The following is a 25,602-nucleotide window of genomic DNA, read 5'->3' as shown; positions in this document are numbered from 1 at the left end:
TAACAAACGTACGGGGATTCATGAACACTCCATATGCATCTATAACCATATTTCCACCCAGAATGATGAAAAATCCTTGAAATTAATTCCTAAATCTTTTGAGAGGAGTTTATGTCGTAGCTTCGCAGTATTTCAGTCGTTGCTACTGTACAATCCGGAGCTGGCCGGCACGTAAAAAGCCAAGGAGCTATACCCGGCATTCAAACTCGTGCTGTGGGTTCCCTCATCGTTTACTATAGAAAACCACTGTTACAAGAACCTCATGGGAGTACTAAAATGCGGATTTTGCTGTTGAAATCTATGTAGTATCAACTAGAGGTGACAGTGGGAAACACAAACTAAAATAAGCGGTCACAGACTCCCCAAATATACCGCAAAAGAAATGATTCGCACATTTACGGGCAACTTAAACACGTTAGTGACTGTGTTCACGCAGCAAAAACAAAATCGAACAATCTCATCAGGAAAGAAACATTTGAGTGGACAAATTTTTGAGTCATAGGGCTTGAGGACATCTCAGGAGTTGAACAACGTGGGTCGTCTCCAACACGCACCTCTGAAAAATGCTCTACTCCAAATATTTTGCAGTTTTTTTTCAGAATTCTCAAGAAAAAACTTCTGTTTTAACCCAATAAAACATAATTTCAAGCTGACACTCTGATTGTAAAGTGTTCGTACAAAAATGCGAAAAATCTGAAAAACGTTGCTTAGACGCTAGAATTTTATTTATCAACTTTTCTCACTTGCGAAATGTTTACCATTATGGTATGGATCTTAGTGATTACTTTCACTCAAAAATACCAGTCAAGAAAATTGCCGCCTTCGTCTTCTCCCAGGGAATGGGATTCTTTTAACTTTTATACAATGAAACGTTCTTTCAAGGTATACATGTCCATCGGTCGTCATTCCTCCACTGAGATGAATCATAGTTCGATCAAGTATGATTAATTCTTTGCCTGTACTCCGTCGTGTTTGTGACCAATCCACAGAAAATGTGCTTGATATGTTCCGATGAGAACTTGGCTTAATTCTGATCTTGAGTTCGAGGACAGTTGCAAGCTGCACTATAACGTAAAGTTTGTAGGAGTCTCTAATCATAAACGTGTAACCCTGAGGTGCCCTGAACGTAACCGTTTACGCGGTGTGCACCGCTTACGCATATACGAAAATGTTCTGAATCCGTTCTGTTTCAGGTCGGCAAGGTCACTGGAACTGTTACAAAATATAGCAACTATAGCACAGTCCTTGAATCATCAACCATTTGTTTGGAAAACGTTATCGCTGCAGAATACTTAAACCAGAACCGGTTTCGTTTAAGTTCCGCCCAATCTTTTTTCCCCAATGGCGATTACTTCTGAACATAAATTATTAGCATTCTGAGAAGTTCACCATGCTAAAGAAAGTAAATCATTTCTTCTCAGTGAATTATATTCGACTTCTTATTTTTTCGAATTCTGTCGTCTTTGTGCTTTTTGCAAAGCGAATAGCAGCTTCAACAAATACAACTCCCGTTTCGATCCACATCTCCCCGGATACCTATCCTACGGCCCGACGAGACGACACCACTTTTGATGACTTCCACGGCACAAAGGTGTTGTGGATATTGATCCTTAGTTTCGTTCTTTTGCTTCTGCTCTATTGTATTTCTTCTTGTATTGTGTTTCTTAGGTTTCTGATCCGTACCGTTGGCTGGAAGATCCAGACTTACCGGAGACAAGAAGATTTGTGGATGAGCTAAATGGAATTTCCGAACCATTCTTAGCTCAGGCGCATAATCGTGAGCAGATAAAGACACGGTAGGCAAGGAGTAGATTCATAAACTATTATTTATCCTCTCATCGACCTTCACTCAGGCTAACCAAACTTGTGAACTATGAGCGGTATAGCCCTCCATCAAAGCATGGAAGTTTTTACTACTACAGCCACAATACCGGTTTGCAAAATCAAGAGTGAGTTCTTACAAATTCAATCATGTGAAATGTTACAAATTCGTCGTCATCTTTTAGCTCCATAAACACTTTTGTTCGTTGCCAGTGCCAGTTTTCCTGTACCACACAGAAGTAAAATAGAGCAATTTCATTATGTTAGCAAGTTGTTACATATAGCAGGTGTGTTGAACCGGGAGAACGCGACGCATCTGCCGCAACGTTCGGTCTTTCGGTTCCTCACTAACACTGCCTCCTGCCTCCGTTCTGCCCCAATCAGAAACACTTTTTGCCCGCTTAGCCGGACACAGTCGTTGTGATAACTTCTACGCCGATACAGATCGATCTGGCAACGCGCATTTAGAATTCGGGGTTTCATCAAAAAGTGGATTTCTCATCAATAAGGTGATGGTGACTCCTTATTCACCACTTTCTTGTGCCTGTGTTGTCTTGAAGTAAATTCTCTGGTAACGGACAAACGCGCAATTTTACTGGGAATCTCTAGGTAGATTATCCGAGTGAATAAATAGCGTATTACGTATACTGCTGTGATTATTAGATGTTCAAAGTAGCCGCTTTCTTTTTGTTTAGAGAAAAGATGGTCACTTCCAGAAAATTCTGGTTTTCTCTATTACGTATCTGCCTAGATTTTTTTTCCAAAAGTCAAAATCAAAAATCAAAGAAAAAAAGACGAATTTTATGTGATTATTCTTCTCAGACGTACAATGAAAAAGTTCACATACGTCGGAGGGGATTCACAACCACTGGAGCCCAACAAATTTCGGAACCTCCAGAGGTCAACAAATTTTTCTGTGTTTTTGAACATGATGCTTATTTGTATGTTCTCCTCTTATTTAATCTGCCACCCATCCCGACTAGATATTAGCTGGTACATATTTTTAAAGCGCAATCCATAACCATATTTATGTCAGTGACGGTCCGAAGGAGATACAGATCTAAAATCTACAAATCCCTACAAATACTCGGATCTGAGACCTGCTTGATCGTTATTATGGAAAGAGTTACAGTAAGCACGGCAATTCTCCGGCAAAAAAAAAATGGAGAAAAGGCGTTTACATTCGTTTTTTCTCCACAGATTAGTGGATCAAACTCAGAGCTAACCGCGCCTAGTTCATATGAGACATTTGATGCAAACAAAATGCGAGAAAAATGAGGCAATAGTTAAGTATATACACATTAGATGTTACTCTAAACATTTTGGTATAGCAGAGGTCGCTTAGGGCTGCTTAGAGCTGCAGTAAAAAATGAAGAAGGGGAAGTTGTGCATCTGATCCCGAAAAAAACAGGAGTTTTTAAGCCCCTTAAATAGGAAGACTGCCAAAACAAACAGTCCTCTGATGAAATTCTGTGCTGAATCTCCAGCTGGGGAAGCAAGTCTTTGGACCAACCGGAAGAGTGCCACTTCCGCCAGATTCTAAAAAGCTCTAAACCCAAATATGCATACGAGCGTGATAAAAAAAATGTCCAGGAAAACGTCCACTATGCAGATGTATAACCAGGGCCTCATTTCTCCTCATATTGCTTGCACTATATTTGATATCTCCTCAAGGCTCAATTATCTCTGAACCCGGTTTTTTTAGTTTGTAGCCGCTGGTAACTTTTCGACTCGGAGTTCTGTCTCGTGTTAAGAGGTTAATGGTCAAGGTCCATTGGTCAATGCAACTGCGCCCACTTTCCATCTACGCTACCTGGGTGCTTCCCGCCTCTTGCCTTGGGCCGCCTGTCTATCTTGAATCTTCTCCTGCCCAATATTGCATCATTGTTTATTATTTTGCCTGTTACTGCAAACTATGATATCGTGCAATGCAATTGCAATGGGTGGAAATTCATATAGAAACTACTCAAAGGAGGAAAGTGTATTGTGTGGATCATGCCATCTAGCCCTCGCCGCGAGCCACCAAAGCTTATAGCGACAGCATGGCTCTCCCTGTTACATTGTGATTCACTTCGATCTTCCCTAGCTTATTTTGCCTTCCCAGAACGTGCTATGCACGTGCACAATATTTCATTCAAACCGCAATACACAATACAACACCACTGCATGCACAAGAGGCAAATATTGCATGCCGAATTAACCAAGCCGATTGTACCACGAGATCATTGCGAAATTAAAATAGAAACAGACAGAGGCCGGTGAAATCGGCACTTCGATGTAGTGGGCGGAGCTTCGCAAGAGAAAGCAGCCTATTGCGCCATCTCGCTGGTAAGAACGCGCGCATTTGTGGACCGAGCGCGGCATAGTAATGCTCCCAGCCAACTTTGATCAAATGAGCGATGCGAGTAGCGACAGATTTGTAACAGTGTTCCAGACTTCAAAACGGAAGGCCAGGCAGATAGATCTTATCATCATAAGTCTATTTATATCCATTTCAATTAGGGCAAAATCCACCAAGTTTCAAAAGAAAAGAAAAAAGAAGAAATTGTGTACACGTTCTTCTCGTTTTCTGTTAAGGAATGAAACAGCAATATCTTCCGACATAACAAATATAGCATACCATTTCAGCGTTATCTACCGACAGAAATCAACCAAAGATGAAGGCGAGGTCTTCTTGGATCCAAATGAAATATCTGTGGATGGCACTGTATCAATGGGGTAAGAATGAGCAACGTTTTTATTGAATATTTCAGAACTTTTATTCACAGACCAACAAAATGGACCATAGATGGGTCAATACTCGCCTACGGCTTGAGCGAAAACGGCAGCGATTGGGTTACCGTAAAGGTTAAACGACGGTTGATCCTACGAAGCACATCAGCGTTGCCATTCTACTTAATAATCTAGAATTTTTACATTCAACTCAGATTATTCATTTATTCATCTTCCAGTTTCGCGGTGCTGACAAGAAAGATTTGGAAGAAATCATCGATGGAGTAAGACATTCACAACTAGCGTGGTTAAAAGACAATAGTGGTATTTTTTACAGCCGATATCCCTTCCACAAGGTTCACTAATTTTTGACAGAGGTATTCGTGAGCAAGAAAGTCGAATAGCCATCTTTTTTTCAAGACCAACACGAAAGGTTCATCAACAGAGAAGAATGAATTCCACTCTCTCTATTTTCATCGTATGGGAACCGATTATAGAAAGGATGTGCATGTTTACGACAGAAAAGATCACCCCGATGATTTCATGTAAGCTTCTTGATGATACTGCTAAAGAGAATTGGAAGCCGACTCGATATTAGACTCCTTATAGCTTTGCAAAGACGTCGGAGGATGGAAAATATCTAATTATCTCCGCTTCTCATGGAGGCCTTTACAACGCACTATATTATTACGACTTATCAACTTTCAAAGTGAACAAGGGGAACGTTGGAAAGATCACTCCGAAACCTTTATTCGACAAAATGGATGCTAAATATCTGGTAATTAACAAATACCTTAGCAGATTGATTACGTATTGCTCATGTCTGTTTTATAGGATTACAACAATCTCACAACTCTCTATCCTCTTTCTTTCAGTATATTGACCATGATGAGGACTCCATGCTGATAATGACGAACCGAGAAGCACCTAAGTTTAAATTGATCCGTATCTCCCTCAAAAATGGATCTGTGTGGGACGTCGTTCCGGAACATAAACATCATAGAATGGAATCTGCTTTCGCAGCTGCGAATAATTATCTGTTTTTGACATACATAGAGGACGTCAAGGTGCGAATAGTGTCACTCGTGTGAAAAGTTTAATTCCCTAAACATGTATACAGTACAAATTAAATTACATTTATTTCAGCATACTTTACATATTCATGATCTTGCGACTGGTCTCCGATTACACACTTTGCCATTGGAAACTGGGTCAAGATTTCGACAATCATCTTTTCCTTTCGAATAAGGAACGAATGCTGCTAATTTCGTTTTGTTTAAGGTCAGTATCCAGAATCGTTGCCAAAAAATCGCGCAGCGAAGTGTTTTTCGAATTCAACTCCTTCACTATTCCTGGAATCATTTATAAAATCAACTTCGAACTAATGGACAAGAAAAATGTTCCGTTACTGGAGGAATTACGATGCATTCACGTAGAAGGTATAAATGGAGAGGAATTTGCTGTGCAGCAGGTGTTTTATGAAAGCAAAGACAATACCAAGGTATTTGATCATTTGTGGCCAACTGACTATTTGTGGTGATCAATTTTTACATAGATTATTGACGTTATTTCTAGATTCCGATGTATATCATTTCAATGAAGAAAATATCACGGAACAGTGAAAACCCCACTTTGTTGATAGGTTATGGAGGTAATCTTTTTTTCATGGAACATATTCCGAAAAATCAACGAAGGAATTGCCCTCTTTTTTGTTACTGTCACATCTCTAATCACTGGAATGTAATTATAAAACACTTAAGAGAAAGCGAGAAAATCCCATGAACTGAATTGAATTTCACAGGTTTCGGCATTCCCTTAATGCCGCGATTCTCATCTTCTTACATCCTGTTTTTGAAATATTTCAAGGGCATCATAGCAGTAGCGAACATCCGAGGTGGAGGGTAAGTCGGATTCGACAGTTCTCTTTTTTCATGCCGAATAGGAATGTTCAAGAGAGTATGGTGAAACCTGGCATGAAAGCGGGATGAGAGAGCATAAACAAAATGTTTTCGATGATTTCATTGCTGCTGCTGAATATCTTATCAACAATAACTACACAAGCAGTAAAAGGTGAATTTTGCTGGCTTTTTTCTGTTGTACCTCAACCTATTAAAAATATGATTCCGTAAACCAAGCAGATTAGCCATTTACGGTGGCTCTAACGGAGGTCTCCTCGTAGCTGCGTGTTCACAGCAGCGTCCTGACCTTTACGGAGCTGTGATAGGTGGTGTAAGGTATGAGGTCTTCATTTATAAAATCCTTAGAATTATCCACATTTTTTCCTATTTCTACAGATCAATGAACGCAAGAGCAAAAAATCCTAACTTTTTTTGTGGAATACTTTAGCGTTCTCGACATGCTGCGATTCCACAAATTTACAAATGGAGCTGCATGGATACCCGAATATGGTAACCCAGATGTCAAGAGTGATTTTGAGTTTATATACAAGTGAGTTTACCCACGACTTGGCTCTCAAAATTTGCAGTTGAGGAGGTCAATTGTAAGGTATTCACCTCTTCACAACATTCGATTCCCCGTTGATGGACAATGGCCGTCTACTCTGATGTTGACAGCGGACCACGATGATCGCGTGGTTCCAAGTCATACTCTGAAGTACGCCGCAACCTTGTATGAATTGGTGAGTGCATAAATGCTTGCGAGGCATGTAATTGATTTAAATTTTATCCCAGGTCAAAAAGCATCCTAACCAAACCAACCCTCTTTTATTCCGAATTGAACGCAAAGCTGGTCACGGTCAAGGAAAACCCTTATCTAAAAGGGTACGTTATTACCACATTTTACTTTAGTGTTTAGTAAAGCATGCCACTACAACAGCTCTTTTTTCAATTTCAGATCAACGACGAAATTGACAAGTACAGCTTCCTACAAATGGTACTGTATATGGAATGGGCAACATAAGAAAAGTGCTGCTGCGACCAAACTACCAAACAATTGCATGAATTGTGTACTTATTGTCCTGAAAAGATCTTTGAATCGTATGATTAAAGCAAGCAACGTCGACAAAGAATGAAAACAAAATAGTCAATAAGCACCGAGGTAAAAGTAGAGGTCTGCGCAGTATTTATGAGCAAATTTGCCATTAAAAAACGGAAAATTTGACCTTCAGGAACTCCTAAACTGGTGAATGAACAATTTCCCTTAGAAACATAAAAATTCACACATTCGCAACAAAATAAACCACAGATACAAAAGATGAGACAGAGAGTGAGAAATGAAACAAAAAAGAAGGCAGTCAGAACCAGACGGACTGGATGAGATGCCTCCGCTATTGCGATACCAGCCCGTCTACGTGGGGGTGCAGAATGCTACACTATTTTTAACAATGACTGGATAAGCTGTACGGATGCAAGACGATCATTAGTTATCGACTGCTCTGACAAATTTTCAGACTCAGGTAAAGTATAATACGCAATGTTGTCGCAAAGCCTTCTGAAGCGGCTGCACTCAGCAAAAGATTCCCGAAAGTCGGAGTTCTTCCGATGAGAAATGAGGCGGAAATTGGGGATTCCCTCCAATTCGAGAGCTTTACAACTTCTACAGAATTCAGGAACGTCACCTGAGTCCGAGAAAAGTGGAATTCTTCATAATTTCTGTCTAGTTATTTCACAAGGACCCCTTCCTTTCTCTTCAAACTCTCGTCTTAGGAGAAACTATAAGAATCATTTTCGGAAAATTTAGCTGCTTAGTATCAATCCTTGTCGTATCAAATTATATTTCGGATATTTCGGTTATAGAACGAGATAGTCGCTTGAGAGGGAAGGTAAAAAAAAAGAGAACGAGAAATTCCAGATGACAGCTATTGCTTACCATTTTGATGAAAATACAACCTACGGGTGCGGTATTTTTCAGTTTTCTTTTCAACTGTCTTTTTTTTCTTCCCTTTTAGTAACTTCTTGACATATTTAAGGGATAGTATTAATAGTGGCCCTATGATGCTGTAAATATCGTGAGCAACAAAAATCTGTTCTCAAAATTGACTTATTCATACTGGAAAATAGCTAATTCAAACACTTTTTGTGCTTATTGAAACAGTGAACGCATAGTTGTTTATAATACTGGCTACATCTACATAGCATTGACCTTTCGAGCATTCTTAAGGGCAAATCATGATTCTTCTTTTTTTTTAATTTTTCCCTGTAGCATCCTGTACACCTTTTCCTCGATACAGCCATAGGACCAGCAAGTTCTTCCAATGTGGGTCGTCTGGATGGTCTGGGATGGTGTGGCTATTGCTCCGCCAAGACAGGCTGAAAGCAGAATTTGATGACTCTGCCTGCATCTTCTTCCACTAAAAAGATTCGTTGATGTTGATCGAACAAAATCGTCATTCAAAGGTTCGTGGCTTTTCAGTAAGTGTGTCATTCGTTGCCATTGCTCCGCCAAGACAGACTGTAGACCGAATCAGAATTTTCGATCATCGTGCTACGCTTCATGGTACTTCTAACGGATCCACAGAAGATCTCTGCTTGGTGGGAACTTAGGGTAATCCTGCCTCGGATCCGACCATAGCCACTAGCTGCACACCACTGTTAAGTTTGCAGAGGTCTCCGAACGTGATAGAGTAACTGTTTTTTACGCAATCGTTTACGTGCTATTGCATCATATACCGAAATGTTCTGACAACGTTCGGCTCCAATGCTGTGAGGTCATTTCTTGCTGCTATAAATCAACTCTCGCGGTGGTTTTCCAACGCTAGGTAACTTTGAAGCATGAATCATATAGTTGTGCGTTCATTTAAGACAGCAGCTGACGCTTAAACTCTTTGCTTAGGAAAGTTGATCCGTGAGAAATAATTGTGCGATGATCTTTCCTAACCAACCAGTTTCCTTCATATTCCGCCCAGTTTTTTCCTGAACACAACTTCTTGACACCCAGAGAAGTTTACATTTTTGCAGAGAGTGAATCAATCCTTCTCAATGACTTATGCTGGACTTCTGACTATGTCGAGATTTTTCGTACTGATACTCCTTGGGAAGCTACTAGCTGCCTCAAGAAATGCAACAACACCTGATTCGATCCAGATCTCTCCGAACACATATCCTGCTGCTCGACGCAACAACAACATCTTTGATGACTTCTTTGGCACAAAGGTGTTGTGGTTATTGATGAATTTGATTGTTTGTTCTTTTGCTTTTAGTCTAAATGTACTTCTCTAGGTTGCTGATCCATACCGTTGGCTAGAAGATCCATACTCACCAGAAACACATAGATTTGTAGACGAGCTGAATGCGATTTCGAAACCATTCATAGCTCAAGCGCCTAGTCGTGAGCAGATAATGAAAAGGTTTGCAAGGATTAGCCTTATGAACTGCCTTTCAACCCTTATTCTGAAATTATCCAGGCTCACCAAACTTATGGATCATGAGCGATACGGCCTTCCATCAAAGCATGGAAACTTTTACTACTACGACTACAATACTGGCTTGCAAAATCAAGAGTAAGTTCTCACAATATCGACTAATTCAAAAGTTGAAATTCCAGTGATCATCTGTCCACTCCCTAAATACTTTTGATTGTAGTGGTTCGCGTTACCGGATGCAACTTCCATAGAGCATTTCCCGAAACGTTCTAATAACGGAATACCACGCAATTTTGTTCACTCTCTAAATGAGAGATAGTAGTACTGGATAAAAATAGCGATTTAGTGCAAAGTATCCTCTTCCTTTTTGTTAGGAACCCGACAATTTGCGGTGATTTCCACAGAAATCTGGTTTCCTCTACTGCGTATGCGTCTGGAAGTTTTTCCAAAGGGAAAACGGGAACTCAGAAACAAAATGACAAATTTTGTGTCCCGATTCTTCTCAGAAGTGTAACGAAGAATTATTAAGTTTTACATATGTCGAAAATGATCGGTAACCATTGGAAACCGAGAATTTGCTGATTTTGAAGGAAGAGAGTGTTGAAATACAGTAACAACTTCCTGGACTGACACATTTAGCATAGGCACTAAGACTCGGAAATTAGAGCGAATAATCAAGAAAGGTAATATGTATCTTATCTCGAAAAGCTAGGTCTCTTTAAACCTCAAAAATAGGAATACTGCCGAAATTGAAATTCTGATAAGATTCTCCCAAAAAATTCCGTGCTAAGTCTTCTCTAGGTTTGAGAGCCGCTGAAATTCTAAAGAAATCCGTCAGAAAATTTCGTAACAAATCTTTTATAGGTTTGAGAGAAAGTCTTTCAATCAATCTGAAGCGTAATAATTCCGGCAAATTTTGAAAATAACGAAATCCTAACGTGCATATGAATGTGGTAACAGAATTACCAGGACAACGTTCACTTTGAAGATATTTAACCACAGCCTCACTTTTCTCGCATTTTTTTCCACCATATATATCCTCACTAAATTATACCCGAGTCTGGTCGTCTAGTTTATAGCCGCCAGAAATTCAGCAAACAGCTGTTTTTTTTTGACATTTTCCAGATTTTGAAATAAACCGGATAGATAGATCTCTTCATATCAATTCAATTGATTTCTTTTCCTCTATTGATTGATAATATGTGTAATGATCATGAATATAATACTAAGCAAAATCAACCAGGTTGCCAAGAAAACGAAAAAAAGCAGTTCTTTTCGCTTTCTGACGAAGAATTACCGAGTAAGCAACTGCAACATCTGTCGACATAACAAAACATACCGTTTCAGCGTCATCCATCGACAGATATCAACCAAAGATAAAGGGGAAGTATTCCTGGATCCAAACGAAATATCTGCGGATGGCACTGTATCCCTGGGGTAAGGTATGAGCAGCCTTTTTTTATGGCCTATTTGTGCACTTCTACTTACAGGCAAACAGAATGGACCATAGATGGGTCACTTCTCGCCTACGAATTGAGTGAAAACGGCAGCGATTGGGTTACCGTAAAAGTTAAATGATATTTTTCCCTCTACTGGTTCTGGTTTTTCCGGATTATTCGGTTATCTTCCAGTTTCGCGGTGCTGACAAGAACGATCTGGACGACGTCATCCATGGAGTGAGACACTCAAAACTGGCGTGGTTAAAAGACAATAGTGGTATTTTCTATAGCCGATTTCCCTTCCACAAGGTATGGGAATTTCTTAGATAGACATTCTGAATTAGCTCTCTTTTTTCAAGGCTGACACGAGAGGTACATCAGTAGAGAAGCATGAATTCCATTCACTCTTTTTCCATCGTATGGGAACCGATTATAGAAAGGATGTGCTTGTTTACGACAGAAAAGATCACCCCGATGATTCTATGTATGTTCTTTTAAGTTGTTTCTCAAGAAATGTGGATTTAATACTGAATTTCTCATAGTCAAGCAGAGGTTACGGAGGATGGGAAATTTCTGATCATATACATTTCACGAGGATTTAGTAACGCTATATATTATTACGACTTATCAAATTTTAAAGAAAACAAAGGATACACTGAAAAAATCGATCCAAAACCTTTACTCGACAAAATGGATGCTCTTTATCAAGTAGGTAACTACCTACCTTAGCATTTTGATTACGAGTTACTCATATTTCACAGTACTGCAATGGTCCTTCCATCCCTTCTGCTTTTAGTATGTTGACCATGATAAGGAGTCGATGCTGATATTGACAAACCGGGAAGCACCCAACTATAAATTGATCCGTGTCTCCCTCAAGAATGGATCTACGTGGGATGTCGTTCCGGAACATAAACAACATAGAATGGAATCAGCTTTTGCAGCGGCAAATAATCGTCTGATTCTCACATACATAGAGGATGTCAAGGTGCGCAGAGTAAGCGAAGATTTACTTGCGTAAAGACGTTGTGCTTCTTCCAGAATACTCTTTATATTCATGATCTTGCAACTGGTCTCCGACTACACGGTCTGCCATTGGAACCTGGGTCAAGATTTCAACTATTATTTTTTCCCTTGCCAGAAAATGGGCAGATGTTCATACATTCCTTCCAGTTCAGGGTTGTTTAAAGGCGCATCAGCATTTTTACGGGATGCGAAACCTATAGCAAAAACGTAAAGTTCGGATAGTAGATTGCAGTACTCAGGATGGTTCCGCTCATCTTTCCCTAAACATAGAAGGAAACGGCATGAGGACCGCTTTAGTTCCTACGAGGTATGTTAGAACGCGCTTTCATGTACACATTCCGGCCCCCTTTCCTAATCAGTCTGTTCTTCCTTGAACAGACCGATTGGGAAACACTATTGATATTCGACAGCTCGCACTTCGAAGTGCGTTCACAACGGTGGCATATTGCAGCTGAAATCGTATGCAAGAAACAATGTATTCCATGACGTTTCTTACGACGATTAGGAAAAGACGAGGAAAACCACACTGGGTTCCGTAATCTACTACCCAAAGTCTAACACTTTCGCTATGAAATCCACCCCATTCGAAAATTGTAAATCGCTGCTCTTAAGGTTAGTATACGACATCGTTGCTAAGAAATCACGCACAGAAGTGTTTTTCGAATTTACGTCCTTCATTATTCCTGGGATCATTTATAAAATCAACTTTGAACTAATGGGCAAGAAAAATGTTCCGTTACTGGAGGAATTACGACGCACTCGCGTGGAAGGTATAAGTGGAGAGGAATTTGCTGTGCAGCAGGTGTTTTATGAAAGCAAAGACAATACCAAGGTATTTGATCATTTGTGGCCAATTGACCTTTTGTGGTGATCAATTTTTACATAAATTATTGACGTTATTTCTAGATTCCGATGTATATCATTTCAATGAAGAAAATATCACGGAACGGTGAAAACCCCACTTTGTTGATAGGTTATGGAGGTAATCTTTTTTTCACATTCCGAAAAATTTTTTGGAACACATTCCGAAAAATCAAGGAATCGCATGTTTTCTTTCTTTTGTTACTGTCACATCTCCAAGGAATGTAATCATAAAACACTTAAAGGAAGGCGAGAAATTTCTATGAACTGAATTGAATTTCACAGGTTTCGGCATTCCCTTGATGCCGGATTTTTCTTCTTCAAACATTTTGTTTCTGAAATATTTCAAGGGCATCATAGCAGTAGCGAACATCCGAGGTGGAGGGTAAGTGGAGTTCGTCAGTTTTCTTTTTTGTTTGTTTCTCGAATATGAATGTTCAAGAGAGTATGGTGAAATCTGGCATAAAAATGGGATGAGAGAGCATAAACAAAATGTTTTCGATGATTTCATTGCTGCTGCTGAGTATCTTATCAACAACAACTATACAAGCAATAAAAGGTGAACATTATTGTTTCCTTTCTATTGTACCTGATACCATTAAAACTACTATTTTGCTGCAGATTAGCCATTCAAGGTGGTTCTAACGGAGGCCTCCTCGTGGCTGCGTGTGCGCAGCAGCGTCCTGATCTTTACGGAGCTGTGATAGGGGAAGTGGGGTATGAGGTCTTCAGTTCTTTAGTAAAGAACTATTTTTAACTTTGAAATAGATTTTCGTTGAATCACAATGTGGAATACCTTATAATCTTCAATTATAGAGCTTCCGAATTCCTATAAATCAATGGAAGCAGAAGCAAAATCTCCTAACTTTTACTGTGAAAAACTTTAGCCTTCTCGATATGTTGCGCTTTCACAAATTCACAAGAGGAGCCGACTGGATATACGAATACGGTAACCCAGATGTCAAGAATGATTTTGAGTTTATATACAAGTGAGTCCACCCACAATTTGAGTCTTAAAAATTGCAGTTGAAGAGGTCAATTGTAAGGTATTCACCTCTTCACAACATTCGATTCCCCGTTGATGGACAATGGCCGTCTACTCTGATGTTGACAGCGGACCACGATGATCGCGTGGTTCCAAGCCATACTCTGAAGTACGCCGCAACCTTGTATGAATTGGTGAGTGCATAAATGTCTGCGAAGCATGTAATAGATTTCAATTTTATCTCAGGCCAAAAAGCATCCTAACCAAACAAACCCTCTTTTATTCTGTATTGAACACAAAGCTGGTCACGGTCAAGGCAAGCCCTTATCTAAGCAGGTACCTTATTATCACATTTGTTCCAGCGTTGAATAAAATATGTAACTCCGGTACTGGTTTTTTTCACTTTCAGATTGACGGAGAAGTTGACAAATTCAGCTTCCTACAAAGGGTATTGAATCTGAAATGGACAGCTTAAGAAAGCTTCTCCTGCGACTAGACAATTCTGCATGAATTGTGCTCGTGTCTTGGAAAGTTTTAATGGATCGCGTGATTGAAATAAAGTTAGGAAAGAGTGCAAAAACTATTATTATGCCCAGAGGTAGTAGTGGTGATTTGCTCAACATTCATTAGCAAGTTCTGTTTGAAATATAATGGATATGCAAAAGTTCGACTTCCCTTGAATCTTGGCATAGAGATTGTATCTTGTCGATAGTCCAATTTAAGCAACAGCCAAGATTGTTAACAAACTTTATTGCGGTTAACGTTTCGGCGTCATCGCCTCCGTCAGAGCCTGGAAAGTCAGATCATTTATGATATATCCTCTCAAATGCCTCATCCAGAACAAGTCATCATTCCCTAAGATGCTACATCCAAAATGCAAAAGTTTGCTAACAATCTTGGCTGTTTGCTTAAATCGGACTATCGATATAATGGATGGTTTGGAAATTGGAAAACATCTGAATAAACAGCTCATTTTGGAGGCATAGCGTGCACATTTGCAACAGAAAGAGTGAACGAAAGAAAAAGAAACGAAGTGAATATAGGAAATGGGAAGGATGAGGTGAAAAAAGTGAACGATGAAATTACACAATTAGCCGCCAGAACTAAACAAATCGAATAAGGCGCCCCCGCTATTACGCAGCAGCCCGTCGGGGTGCACAAAAACATCGCTCTACTTTGTTCAAAACGTGTATGTTGCGACATAGACGTTCGCAAAATGCAAGAACAGAAGCAGCTAAGCAAACAGTTGTTTTGTAGCCAATAAAACTCTCTGGCAGATAGTAGTTACTGTAGTTGAGTTATACTCTACTGGCAAGAAAGGTAGAAGGCTAAGAATTGTCTGCACAAAGAGTGCGACTGACTGTATATCGAAAAGTTCAAAATTAACCAAAGGCATTTGAAAAGTTCATTTTTTTTTAGTCAGCGAATAATTAAGATCTGAAGAATGCTTGCTCATATCAACTATAAATAGTTCTTTGGGTGCAAGATGAGCAAATCCAAACGCTGCTCCTTCCACTGTATAGAGAACAGCGACTTTCGTCAAAGATATCCATGCAAGGACTAGTGATTTTTCCCTCTCGTGTAATTTCGTGTGGAGTGAACAACTATTCGACAATTTTCATTGTGATCTACTGTAAGTTATTCTTCAATAAACAATTAATCTGTAGATTTCACAAAAAGAAATAATGACAAAAAGAAACACCAGTATGTTAGATCCATGTGTTTTAACATTCGTAACTGTGCAAATAATTCGACTCAATTGTAAATGCTATATCTTTAACAAAACTGCATAAATATGAGATTCAGTTGCCTTAAGTCATTGAGTTACGCTTTGATGCTAAAATTCTCTTCATTTCGTTTAACAAAATCAAAATTCGTAGTTTTAGGATGCGGGTTCTTTTACTGTTTCTGTTGTTGGCTCTGTACGCAAACTGTGGCCATTTCAATAATTTCGGACAGAAGATAAAAGATGCACTTAGCAGGATCAAGATGGTAAAGAATAATTTTTGACTTTTCTCCTTTTCATAGAATCTGTCACCGTTTAAGTGAAAACATAGCGTTGAGAAAGGCTCATCGTTTAGGGTTTGAACACCACTGCTCTGTATAAAATCCATAAAATATTCAAAAACTTGGAGGAAAAGCTAATGCCCAAGTTAGTTCTTTCTCCGAAGCGAAAAGCCCGACTTCAATCACTATTGAAGGTAATGTAAGAAGCAGTGAACGTAGTGGAAACATAGAGGGAAGGGTCATTACAAAGGAAAACATTATTAGAAAATGGTTCACATCAAAAAAGATCACGTTCAAATCGGAGGCGATTCGATAATGGAGGTCAATGCTAAAACTCCAGTTGAAGGACTGCTGTTCCAAGGTGATATCGTTCCAACACTGTCAGTACAAATATTTTTGTTTTTCTCTTCTACTGGAGTAAGTCTTGTTAAAAAATCCTTCATATTAGTCGACAAGCCAAAGAAATTATGGAGGACATCGATGGAAGTAATCGAACAAAACGTCAGGCGTTCCGTGATCATCGCTATCCTCATACAATATGGTCAACTGGAGTTAATTATCACTTTCATAGTAGTGCAGGTTTGACATCGAAGTGGGTTTTCGATAGCGGTTACAAAAGGTAATGAACGATCTATGTGCTCAGATTATCGGATCCAAAGAATCTTTGAAAAGGCGACAAAACTATGGGAAAAAGACACATGTATTGATTTCCGATGGAATAGTAGAGGTATAGGGATGGTCACATCGATATTGCTCAGTACTTCTGAATACGAACAACTAATTTCAGCTCCGAATAGGATTCATTTGTTGAGAGCAGATGGATGTTGGTCTTATGTTGGCAAATTAAACATTGTGCAACCTTTGTCGCTGGGATACGGGTGTGATACGGTAAGAAGTTAAGTTCCTCTGTGAAAAAGCAATACATTTGTCTTTTTTCTCAGGGAGGAATTTACAGATTATTAATATAAATTAAAGAAAACTAATGGATTTTTTTGTTTCAACTATCCTGATGATGTATTTGCAGGTAGCTATTGCTGCACACGAGATCGGTCATGCGCTTGGCTTATGGCATACACAGTCAAGACATGATCGCGACAAATTCATCACCTTCAACGCGCACAATGTTAAGGTCAGGGCGATAATCCTTCAACTATAATATTTGATAAGAAAAAATTGTGATTGTAGCGTTCCTGGCTGGATCAATTTGTAAAAGAAAGCACAGAGACTAATAAAAACTATGGAATCACCTATGACTACGGAAGTATAATGCACTATGGAACCACTAGGTTTGAAGGTTTCCTGCGTGATCCTCGTTTGCACTTAGTGCAAAACAACTTTTTTCAGTGCATCAGCAAATGGAGACCCTACAATGGTCCCAAATGATCCAAAATATGCGGAAACACTCGGCTCACCGTTCATTTCTTTCTACGAGCTGCTTATGTTGAACACACACTACGACTGCTTAGGCATGATTATAAGCATCACCCCACGAATCTGAGGTGGTACGGTTTTCAGGTGGAGTATTCGTATACGGGATTGTAGACTATGGAGAGGTGGGTGATTCCGTCCATTTCTTGCTATCTGACGTAAAAAAAACGGTCCGGAAGATGCGGCGTGCACACACGGCTGGCGCGCTCCGATCGAACTCGTTGTAGAAAATAGCGCGCCGGAACGCTCGAAGACGTATCTTCCAGGCTATTTTTTTACGGCAATAAGGAAGAAAGAGACGGAATCACCTCCCTTTCTTTAATCTACGATCCCGTATACGGATACTCCACCTGAAATCCGCACCAACTCACCTCAGGTTCGTGGCATGCTGCCCATTAAATTAATATGATTGCATAGCTTGATTTTGGTATGATACGCAAAAACGCAACATTTCAGACAAATGCAATCCATATATGTCTGCACGATGTGAGATGGGTGGTTTCCCTCACCCTCGAAATTGTTCGAAATGTGTTTGCCCTAGCGGATATGGAGGTGACCTATGTAATGAGAAAGTAGGTCTCATCTATACTCTGTGTTACTGTTGAATTTTCAAAGTTTGCAGTAATGTGAAGTTTTAGCCCGCCGGTTGTGGAGATGTGCTTGAAGCAAAAACCGAGTATCAAACTTTGGTCGACCAGGTTGGAGATGTTGATGCCGGACAGATAGCACGAGAAGATATGTCTATTTGCAACTACTGGATTAAGGTACTCTGTTACGAATTTTATTATTGGAGTAATCCAGTTCATATAAAATATGTTGTAGGCACCGGAAGGATCACGAATTTAAGTCAAAATCGCGTATCTTTCACAAGGTCTTGCTGTCGATGGATGCACGTACTGGGGAGTAGAGATTAAAACACATGCTGATCAGCGTCTTACTGGCTACAGGTACTCATCTTTTTTTTTTCTATTAATGCATCAAAACATGTTTTGTAATAGAAATTAATTTAGATTCTGTGCCCCGGAAGATATTGGAGTTACATTAGTGTCAAGCTATCATATTGTTCCAGTAATAACGTATAATAGGTTCTACGCAACTCGAGTTAAATTGGACTATCGTATCGGTGCGTTTTCATTGTACATGTGACTACAAAGGCCAGAGCGGTATGAATTTGTAATAATATACTTTGTGATCATCCTTGACTGATTACTATTCACAAGAACACTTATTACAGTTTCTAGTGATACGTCATATCCTCAGCCCCAGCCAATTGATTGCAAGAGTGACGACCTGTAAGGACAACATTCACTTTTTTCCCCGACTGCATTTCTATTACGTCTTCATTTTTAGATGCAAACATCTCGAAGAAACGATGAATTTCTGTAAAAATCCTTGGCTGTCAGACACTTACAAAAAAGAGCTTTGCCCGAAAGAATGTGGATTTTGTTAATTTCTCTCAGAAAATAAAAATTGAATTGAGCATTAACGTCAAAAAAAGTCTTTTAATGTGAAATCACAGTACGTCCTCAAAAGTTCTTATGCACATCAACGACGGTTACGTGGATCCAATGTACAGACTACAATATGGGCTAGAGTAGCGTATTCGATATTTGTGGAATTCACAGGAAATTCAACTAACAACACATACTGAAAAAACTTGAGGAAAATCATAAATGCAATGCACCATAACCAGAATAAGGTGATTGAAGCTGTGTGGCGAACTTTCACAGAGATATAGTCTGGAAACATCTCTTTGCTAAGTCAAATCCAGTGGTGTAGAGTGGGTGTAGAGCAGTCGCTAAGAGGCTCCAGGACGCTCCGTTACGACGCTACCTCTAACCGACTGCGCCACACACGTCCAAAATATAATAGGTAGTAGCAATTTTCCAGATATTAAGCTACTGTCTACGTTTGCTTGGAGACATGAAGACTGCGAAGTAAAAGCAACATCACATGAAAATAAAACCCACCGAAGACGAAAACGGTATATGAATGGAAAGTGTTGGAGACAAAAAAAGAAAAAATATAAGAAAACTTAGAGTTCAGAATGTCGTCAAAAAAATCTTGGGTTTTGCGTAATTCGAAAGAATTTATTTAGAAAAAAGAACTGAAGTGAATGTTAAATGGGTATCGTAACTATTCCGTCGTGACTTGTCTCGTGATTACTAGCATTCCTCAAAGCAGCAAAACCACTATGGGACATTGAGATCAATTTCTGATCATCGATTTGCAAACAAATCCTTCAAAAAAAATCGGCTTACCTAAATTACCTTTCCTGCATTGATTTGTCTCAGGTCTCGAAAGGGAACTGCGTAATACCTATCTTTCTCTTAACTAAGAAATATAATTCTGTGTGAGACTAATTATGGGCTAAAGAAAATCCACACGCAAAAAAAACGTGGTTGAAGAGACAGTAAAAGCCGATATTTAAAGAATAATGAAATTTTTATTAGATTACTACAAGTGCTGAGCTATTGAACACAAAAACTCCATTTGCAATCAATCTGAACAGAAAACAAAGCTGTTTTTAAGGTAGAGGATTTGTTGAGTACTGAGAATACTAGATTTTGCTCTTAGGAAGAAGTTCTGCACTAAAAACCAAAAAAATTCCTTAAAAAAAAAACTCTTTAAAAAACACAAAAGAAATAAAGGGAAATAGGAGACTGTTCGTCAATGGTAGCCTTGCCGAAAACAAACGATCAATCTCGGAGATCACTTTAATTGTCGACAGTGCTGAGGTCACACGTGAATAACCCTTTCCTTCGAGAAAAAAAAGAACTGGAGAATTTCTGGATTTAAAATCCTCAAAATAGGAACTAAAGAGGAAAATATGATAGGAATCATCATCACAACTTCCTTCATATATCCATAAAAAGTTAGAATGAAAAAAGTCCTACAAAAGTTAGAATGGGCGAAGGATAAAATGCACAGTCGGTCATATTAGAACTGTTCATTGAATTTCTGAAAAAAAGCTTAAATTCCGTTGCGAATGAGAAACATCGTTTCCTCTCCTTTTTCTGTCGCCCACTTTTGTTCTTCAGTAAAAATAAATAAATAAGCATAAATAATCAACAGGAGCTGGGCTCCGAACAGAAACCTAGTCTTCACGTCCACTTGGAGGAGCTGCTCATATTCGTAGTAGTTGAAGATTTTCACATAGATAAACATCTTTAACTATCCAGCGACCTCAAATACTGTCATGGATGACTCTTCTGTGAAGAAACACCAAGAAAAATAGCACTACGTTCAGATGATCGAAGCATCGCTTTGTCTTGCTTCCAAGAAAAAAAAAACGATCCGTGGGCAAAATAGGTTGGGTTTGAAGCGGTTCCTGCAGTCTCTACACAATACCTTCAAAAACGCTGATAATTGTGCTCTCCTTACTTTTGTGTCTTGCATCACTTTCTCAGCGACATCCATCTCTTCAGCGTTCTTTTGCCACAGTCGCCCACGCCTTACCTCACAAAAGTTTACAGTCCTGTCGTGCCCGGCACGACTTTCCCAGCCAACCGGCACCCTATCTCGCGCGGCGGGTGGGAAAGTCGTGCCGATAGGTCCAGAATATCCTGATGCTCAAGTTCATTTTAGGAAATAACCTCTCTAGACCTACGTCCAAGCTTTTTCTTCAAAATGTATACGCTTTAAAATAGAACGTAACAATCCGAACGCGGAAGGGGAGTTTTCACGACTACCTCTGAAGGAGCTAAGAGTTTTAATATGTGAAATTAATACGTCCCGTAGATCTTTCATTGCAGGTTTGAATCCCCTAGACCGTCTATGTCTTTTTTCCATGTTTTCTGTTGTGCTATTTATTATCTGCTTTTAATTATAGAAAGCTAGAAAAATAAAAAGATTTTTTAGACCACTAAGAAATGGTGATTGCACATTATTCGTTGAGTTTGAGCGGAAATTTATGGCAGATCATAGCTTTCGGTTCAACGCAACCGAAGAATAAAAATGATGAATGAGGAAATTCACAAAATAGACACGGTATTTCCGTCCGCTGGTGTTTCAAGAAGATTAATTTAATCGGAAACTGTGAAGATCTTCGAGTTCCCTTCTAGCGATCTGAACTATAGTACTTTAGTTCTCGTGAAACACAGGAACAACGCGTTACTTTTGATCTCCTCTCCCGCAAACGTGCGCTCTTGCGGTGCCGAGAGCGTATTAATTGATTGGACTTTTCAATTGCTTGACTACACTGAATGTTTTGTACTCTTTTTTTTTTACAAATATTCTCGCTCTCTTCTCAAAATGCCCTCTCCAACACCTGGAAAACTACATTGTGCGTCGGCTCGGGTTCCCTCTACTTTTTTTTTGCTAATTTGAGGAATAAATCGTGCTAAAAAGGGATTTGCTATCACAAAAACGCTATCTGAGAGCTCAACCGTATGTAATCATTTATATTTTTTGCTAGATTGCAGTGGAGTTACCTTCTCACCATGCAATTCCGTCCTTATTAAGAAAAAAACATTTCAAAGATATGAAGAGAAGGATTTTGCACGAAGGTTCACAGAATTCCTTGCGATTCGACCTGTTCGATAGCACTGACGTATTATTTATCCAAGTAAACGGATACTTAACCTCGAACTCTATCTTCAGTTTCAGCAAAAGCGAGGAGTCACCACTGTTGCAACGAAAAGAACTAAAGGGGCGTAGAAACTCATCATGAAATTATTTTCTTTAATACGCTGACGCTTTTTAATGTCTCATACGAAATTGTATAAGTAAAGTGAAAATGTGAAAAAACGAGAACAATAAGAGTAACAAAAGCGACATGACAATGTACTAGAAGTGAGCACTGCAACAGTGGGCAGCCGTTTCTTCTTTTTTTTATCTAGGAAAGCAAAGGCAATCCCAAGGGATGAGATGGAGGCGGTGCAACAGAAATAGTTAATTATGTTGTTATTTGTGAACATTTTATCTCTTTCGTGCTTGGACAAAATGGCTTTAATGGAAGCTCCGAAACTGGACAAAAAACTAATGGATTTTTAATCGATCACCAATGAACTAATGGATTGTGGATTAGCGAAGCAGAAATATGAAGCCGACCGCTTTTGCATAAATGTAGCTTCAAAATGTAAATTTGTTGTGCGCAGCTAGACGTCATAGATTAATAATTCGATGTTGTAATGTGAAAACACATGTACAGCGAAGGAATAGTACACATACGGAAAGAGTGGTTCTTCGAGACAAGTTCACCCCCGCTTCTCATCACTCCTTCACTCCTTCGCTTCTCAAAAACAACATAAATCGCTCGATTCCGGATGCAAACGCAGTCCACCATCATACGATTATCCATGAAACACTTCTTTGCACGGAGGAACGTCTTATCTAATAGCCACATCTAATATAATAAAATTAGGTTAGAAAAACTCACTAGTTTTGCTGACCAAGCTAAAAACCTAAGACCACATTCATGTAGATTTTTCACTTTCAGATCTTTTCTTTCCCCATTAAAAATCCATTTATCGTTTGACCGTTCTTTGTCTCTTCCATCAAAACCATTTGCTTCTGCAATCAAGGAAATAATTTATTCACGGATACCAACGTCGAATAGCAATATAAGCGGTATTGTCTCCTCATGATCACTTCGGATCGCAACCAGCTCAGCTCAGCAAACAGCTGCTCCTTGTCACTGATTCAGCGCTCACTTTTAGAACATTGTCATTGTCGCTTCTACAACATTTTTTATCCGCGTCACGCAAAAGAAACGAAAAAAAACCAGCAGCACACCTCTATCCTATCTCGTCGGATTGCGATTTTTCTTTTTCTAAACAAAAAAAAAACGGCTGTTGACTGTTTCCAGTACTCACCTCTTGTATCTTTTCACATCTTCTACTCTCTTCATTCCCATTTTTTTTTGCACATTTTCACTTTTCTCTCAACATTTCCATTCGGTCAAACCGAAAAAACAAAACAGCAATATAAAAAGATATTTTCGGCATGAGTTTCTACACTCTACTTCTCATAGCGGCGGCTACGTGCATCCATTTGGCTCTGTGCCATCCATATAGCTGCGGTTGCAGAGGGTCAACAACATGTCGCTGCTGAGTAACCGTCAACAATGGATATAAACATAAATGTTGTCAAATGAAACAGACTGCAAACAAATGTGTCAGTAAACACTGAAGTAGTTCTTCCATAAAATTACTATGATTTTTCTTCACACGACTGCACAGTGAAAGGAAAGCTCCATCGTAACCGGAATGACCACCTATGGTTGAGCTCTCAGACACCTTTTTCACGAGCGCAGGACATCATTTAATATAATTTGTTCTTCAAATTAACCGACACGGAAAAGCGAATACTACTACATCCCCGAGATCCACCCACGTACTAGGTACTAGAGATCCACTAAAGGAAGTGCAGACTGTGCTAAAATGAAATCGGTGGGACAAAACTTTCTTTCCACCGTTCTGAAACACTTCGCTGTGCTGCAACATTCAAAAATTCAAAGCAAAAATCATGCGGAGAAAAATGTATTAAACAAAAAAAAACCGGGTATTATTCATGATGAATAGGAACAGAAATCCAAAGGCAGCGTGCCATGAGATTTATTAAGTTTAAAAACCCGAAGAAAGCATAGGATTCGGGCCGCAAATTACCGAAACCAGCTCCGCTCAATTTCCCCTAATCATAATAAAAAAATCCCGTTAAAGACGGCATTCTTTTCTACCGTCATAAATAATAAGGATAAAGTTTCTAGCGTTGATCAATCCGCTTGGGATACGTCCCACATTGAGTATATGAACTCATGTGTCGTTCATCTAGATCTAATTATCTCGAGTTCCCAAAGCGGAAAAGAAACTATGCGAAAATGCTTCGATCTTCTATGTCTCATACATTCCACATCACTATTGATCCGCTTATATATTTATTTATTGAACGATATCACTAAGTCACATTAGGTCGTTGCATGCTTCCCCTGCATCTGTTCGCATCGCCAATGGCGATTCGCATCCAGGTTTCTCCAAACTCCGACACGAAATTCCCTGTCCCTCCACCTTGTATTTGGTCGGCCAATTTGCCGTTTCCAAATCCACGATTGTCATTTGGTGATCATTTCGAAAATCGGGTGTCTTCTGGGAGCACACTTATTTCTGGCCCACCTCCATTTTCTTTCAGTCGCTCTAGGACTGATATCTGGTAGTTTTGCAGCATTTCCCAACTACATATTCGTACGGCGCATGAGTTACACCAAGCATTTTTCTTATTATTTGCCGTTGAGCTATCTGTAGTGTTGTAAAAGGTGAATACTTGAGAATTTAATGAAATTTTTATTAGATTACTACAAATGCTGAGCTACTAAACATAGAAACTTAATTTGCAATCACTCTGAACACAAAACAAAGCTGTTTTTTAAGGTAGAGGATTTGTTGCTTACTGAAAATACTAGATTTCGCCCTTAGGAAGCAGTTCTGCACTGAAAACAAAACAAAAAAAAAACTTCAAAAAAACTTTAAAAAACACACAAGATATAAAGGACTGACAAGACTGTTCGTCAATCGCAGCGTTACCGAAAACAAACCATCAATTTCGGAGATCATTTTAATTGTCGACAGTGCTGAGGTCACACGTGAACAATCCTTCACTTCAAAAAAAAGAACTGGAGAATTTCTGGGTTTAAAATCCTCAAAATAGGAAAAGAAGAAAACATCCTGAAAATTGTTATCATAACTTCCTTCTTATCTATTTCCTATTAAATGAAGAAATAAATAAAAAAAGATAGATAATCAGCAGGAGCTGGGCTCCGAACAGAAACCCAGCCTTTACGACCACTTGGAAGAACTGCTCATATTCGTAGTAGGTGAAGATTCTCACAACGATAGACATCTTTAGCTACCCAGCGACCTCAAATACTGTCATGGGTGACTCTTCCTATGAAGAAACACCAAGAAAAATAGCACTACGTTCAGATGATCGAAGCATCGCTTTGTCTTGTTTCCAAAAAAACGACCCGTGAGCAAACCTGGTTGGGTTTGAAGCAGTTCCGGAAGTCT

At 39.3% G+C, this 25,602-nt stretch overlaps 2 protein-coding genes across 6 annotated transcripts; both read left to right on the top strand.

Moving 5' to 3' along the window:
• Positions 1 to 1,390: 1,390 nt before the first annotated feature.
• Positions 1,391 to 17,669, top strand: RB195_004304 (uncharacterized protein; the record flags this gene model as incomplete). 4 transcript variants are annotated; one of them, XM_064182084.1, is made up of 41 exons in its annotated part: positions 1,391 to 1,591; positions 1,669 to 1,796; positions 1,854 to 1,949; positions 4,450 to 4,539; positions 4,590 to 4,668; positions 4,773 to 4,889; positions 4,954 to 5,078; positions 5,143 to 5,311; positions 5,409 to 5,600; positions 5,680 to 5,744; positions 5,815 to 6,034; positions 6,109 to 6,184; positions 6,335 to 6,434; positions 6,487 to 6,603; positions 6,672 to 6,767; positions 6,880 to 6,981; positions 7,039 to 7,171; positions 7,224 to 7,313; positions 7,387 to 7,425; positions 9,450 to 9,644; positions 9,711 to 9,838; positions 9,896 to 9,991; positions 11,201 to 11,290; positions 11,344 to 11,422; positions 11,485 to 11,601; positions 11,652 to 11,776; positions 11,835 to 12,000; positions 12,089 to 12,280; positions 12,334 to 12,398; positions 12,931 to 13,150; positions 13,225 to 13,300; positions 13,465 to 13,564; positions 13,622 to 13,738; positions 13,801 to 13,896; positions 14,067 to 14,168; positions 14,226 to 14,358; positions 14,411 to 14,500; positions 14,574 to 14,612; positions 17,196 to 17,300; positions 17,357 to 17,457; positions 17,516 to 17,669. In XM_064182084.1, the coding sequence occupies 41 exons, from the start codon at positions 1,391 to 1,393 to the stop codon at positions 17,667 to 17,669; spliced, it is 4,821 nt and encodes a 1,606-aa protein (XP_064033348.1). The 4 variants fall into 4 exon arrangements, with proteins under 4 accessions (XP_064033348.1, XP_064033351.1, XP_064033350.1 ...); XM_064182082.1 differs by lacking the exons at positions 1,391 to 1,591; positions 1,669 to 1,796; positions 1,854 to 1,949; ... (17 more) ...; positions 17,357 to 17,457; positions 17,516 to 17,669 and adding an exon at positions 8,986 to 9,036 and having other exon boundaries at positions 14,574 to 14,639; XM_064182083.1 differs by lacking the exons at positions 9,450 to 9,644; positions 9,711 to 9,838; positions 9,896 to 9,991; ... (17 more) ...; positions 17,357 to 17,457; positions 17,516 to 17,669 and having other exon boundaries at positions 7,387 to 7,452.
• Positions 17,670 to 18,072: 403 nt separating this feature from the next.
• RB195_004303 (uncharacterized protein) lies at positions 18,073 to 19,049 on the top strand (the record flags this gene model as incomplete). 2 transcript variants are annotated; one of them, XM_064182080.1, is made up of 6 exons in its annotated part: positions 18,073 to 18,171; positions 18,238 to 18,391; positions 18,447 to 18,546; positions 18,610 to 18,722; positions 18,834 to 18,891; positions 18,950 to 19,049. In XM_064182080.1, the coding sequence occupies 6 exons, from the start codon at positions 18,073 to 18,075 to the stop codon at positions 19,047 to 19,049; spliced, it is 624 nt and encodes a 207-aa protein (XP_064033346.1). The 2 variants fall into 2 exon arrangements, with proteins under 2 accessions (XP_064033346.1, XP_064033347.1); XM_064182079.1 differs by having other exon boundaries at positions 18,091 to 18,171.
• Between the last annotated feature and the right edge of the window lie 6,553 nt (positions 19,050 to 25,602).

This window comes from Necator americanus, chromosome I, assembly GCF_031761385.1.
Source record: "Necator americanus strain Aroian chromosome I, whole genome shotgun sequence".
In the NCBI taxonomy this organism is placed as follows: Eukaryota; Metazoa; Nematoda; class Chromadorea; order Rhabditida; family Ancylostomatidae; genus Necator; species Necator americanus.
Note: the sequence above shows the minus strand (reverse complement) of the source record. Positions and strands in the feature narration are given on the sequence as shown.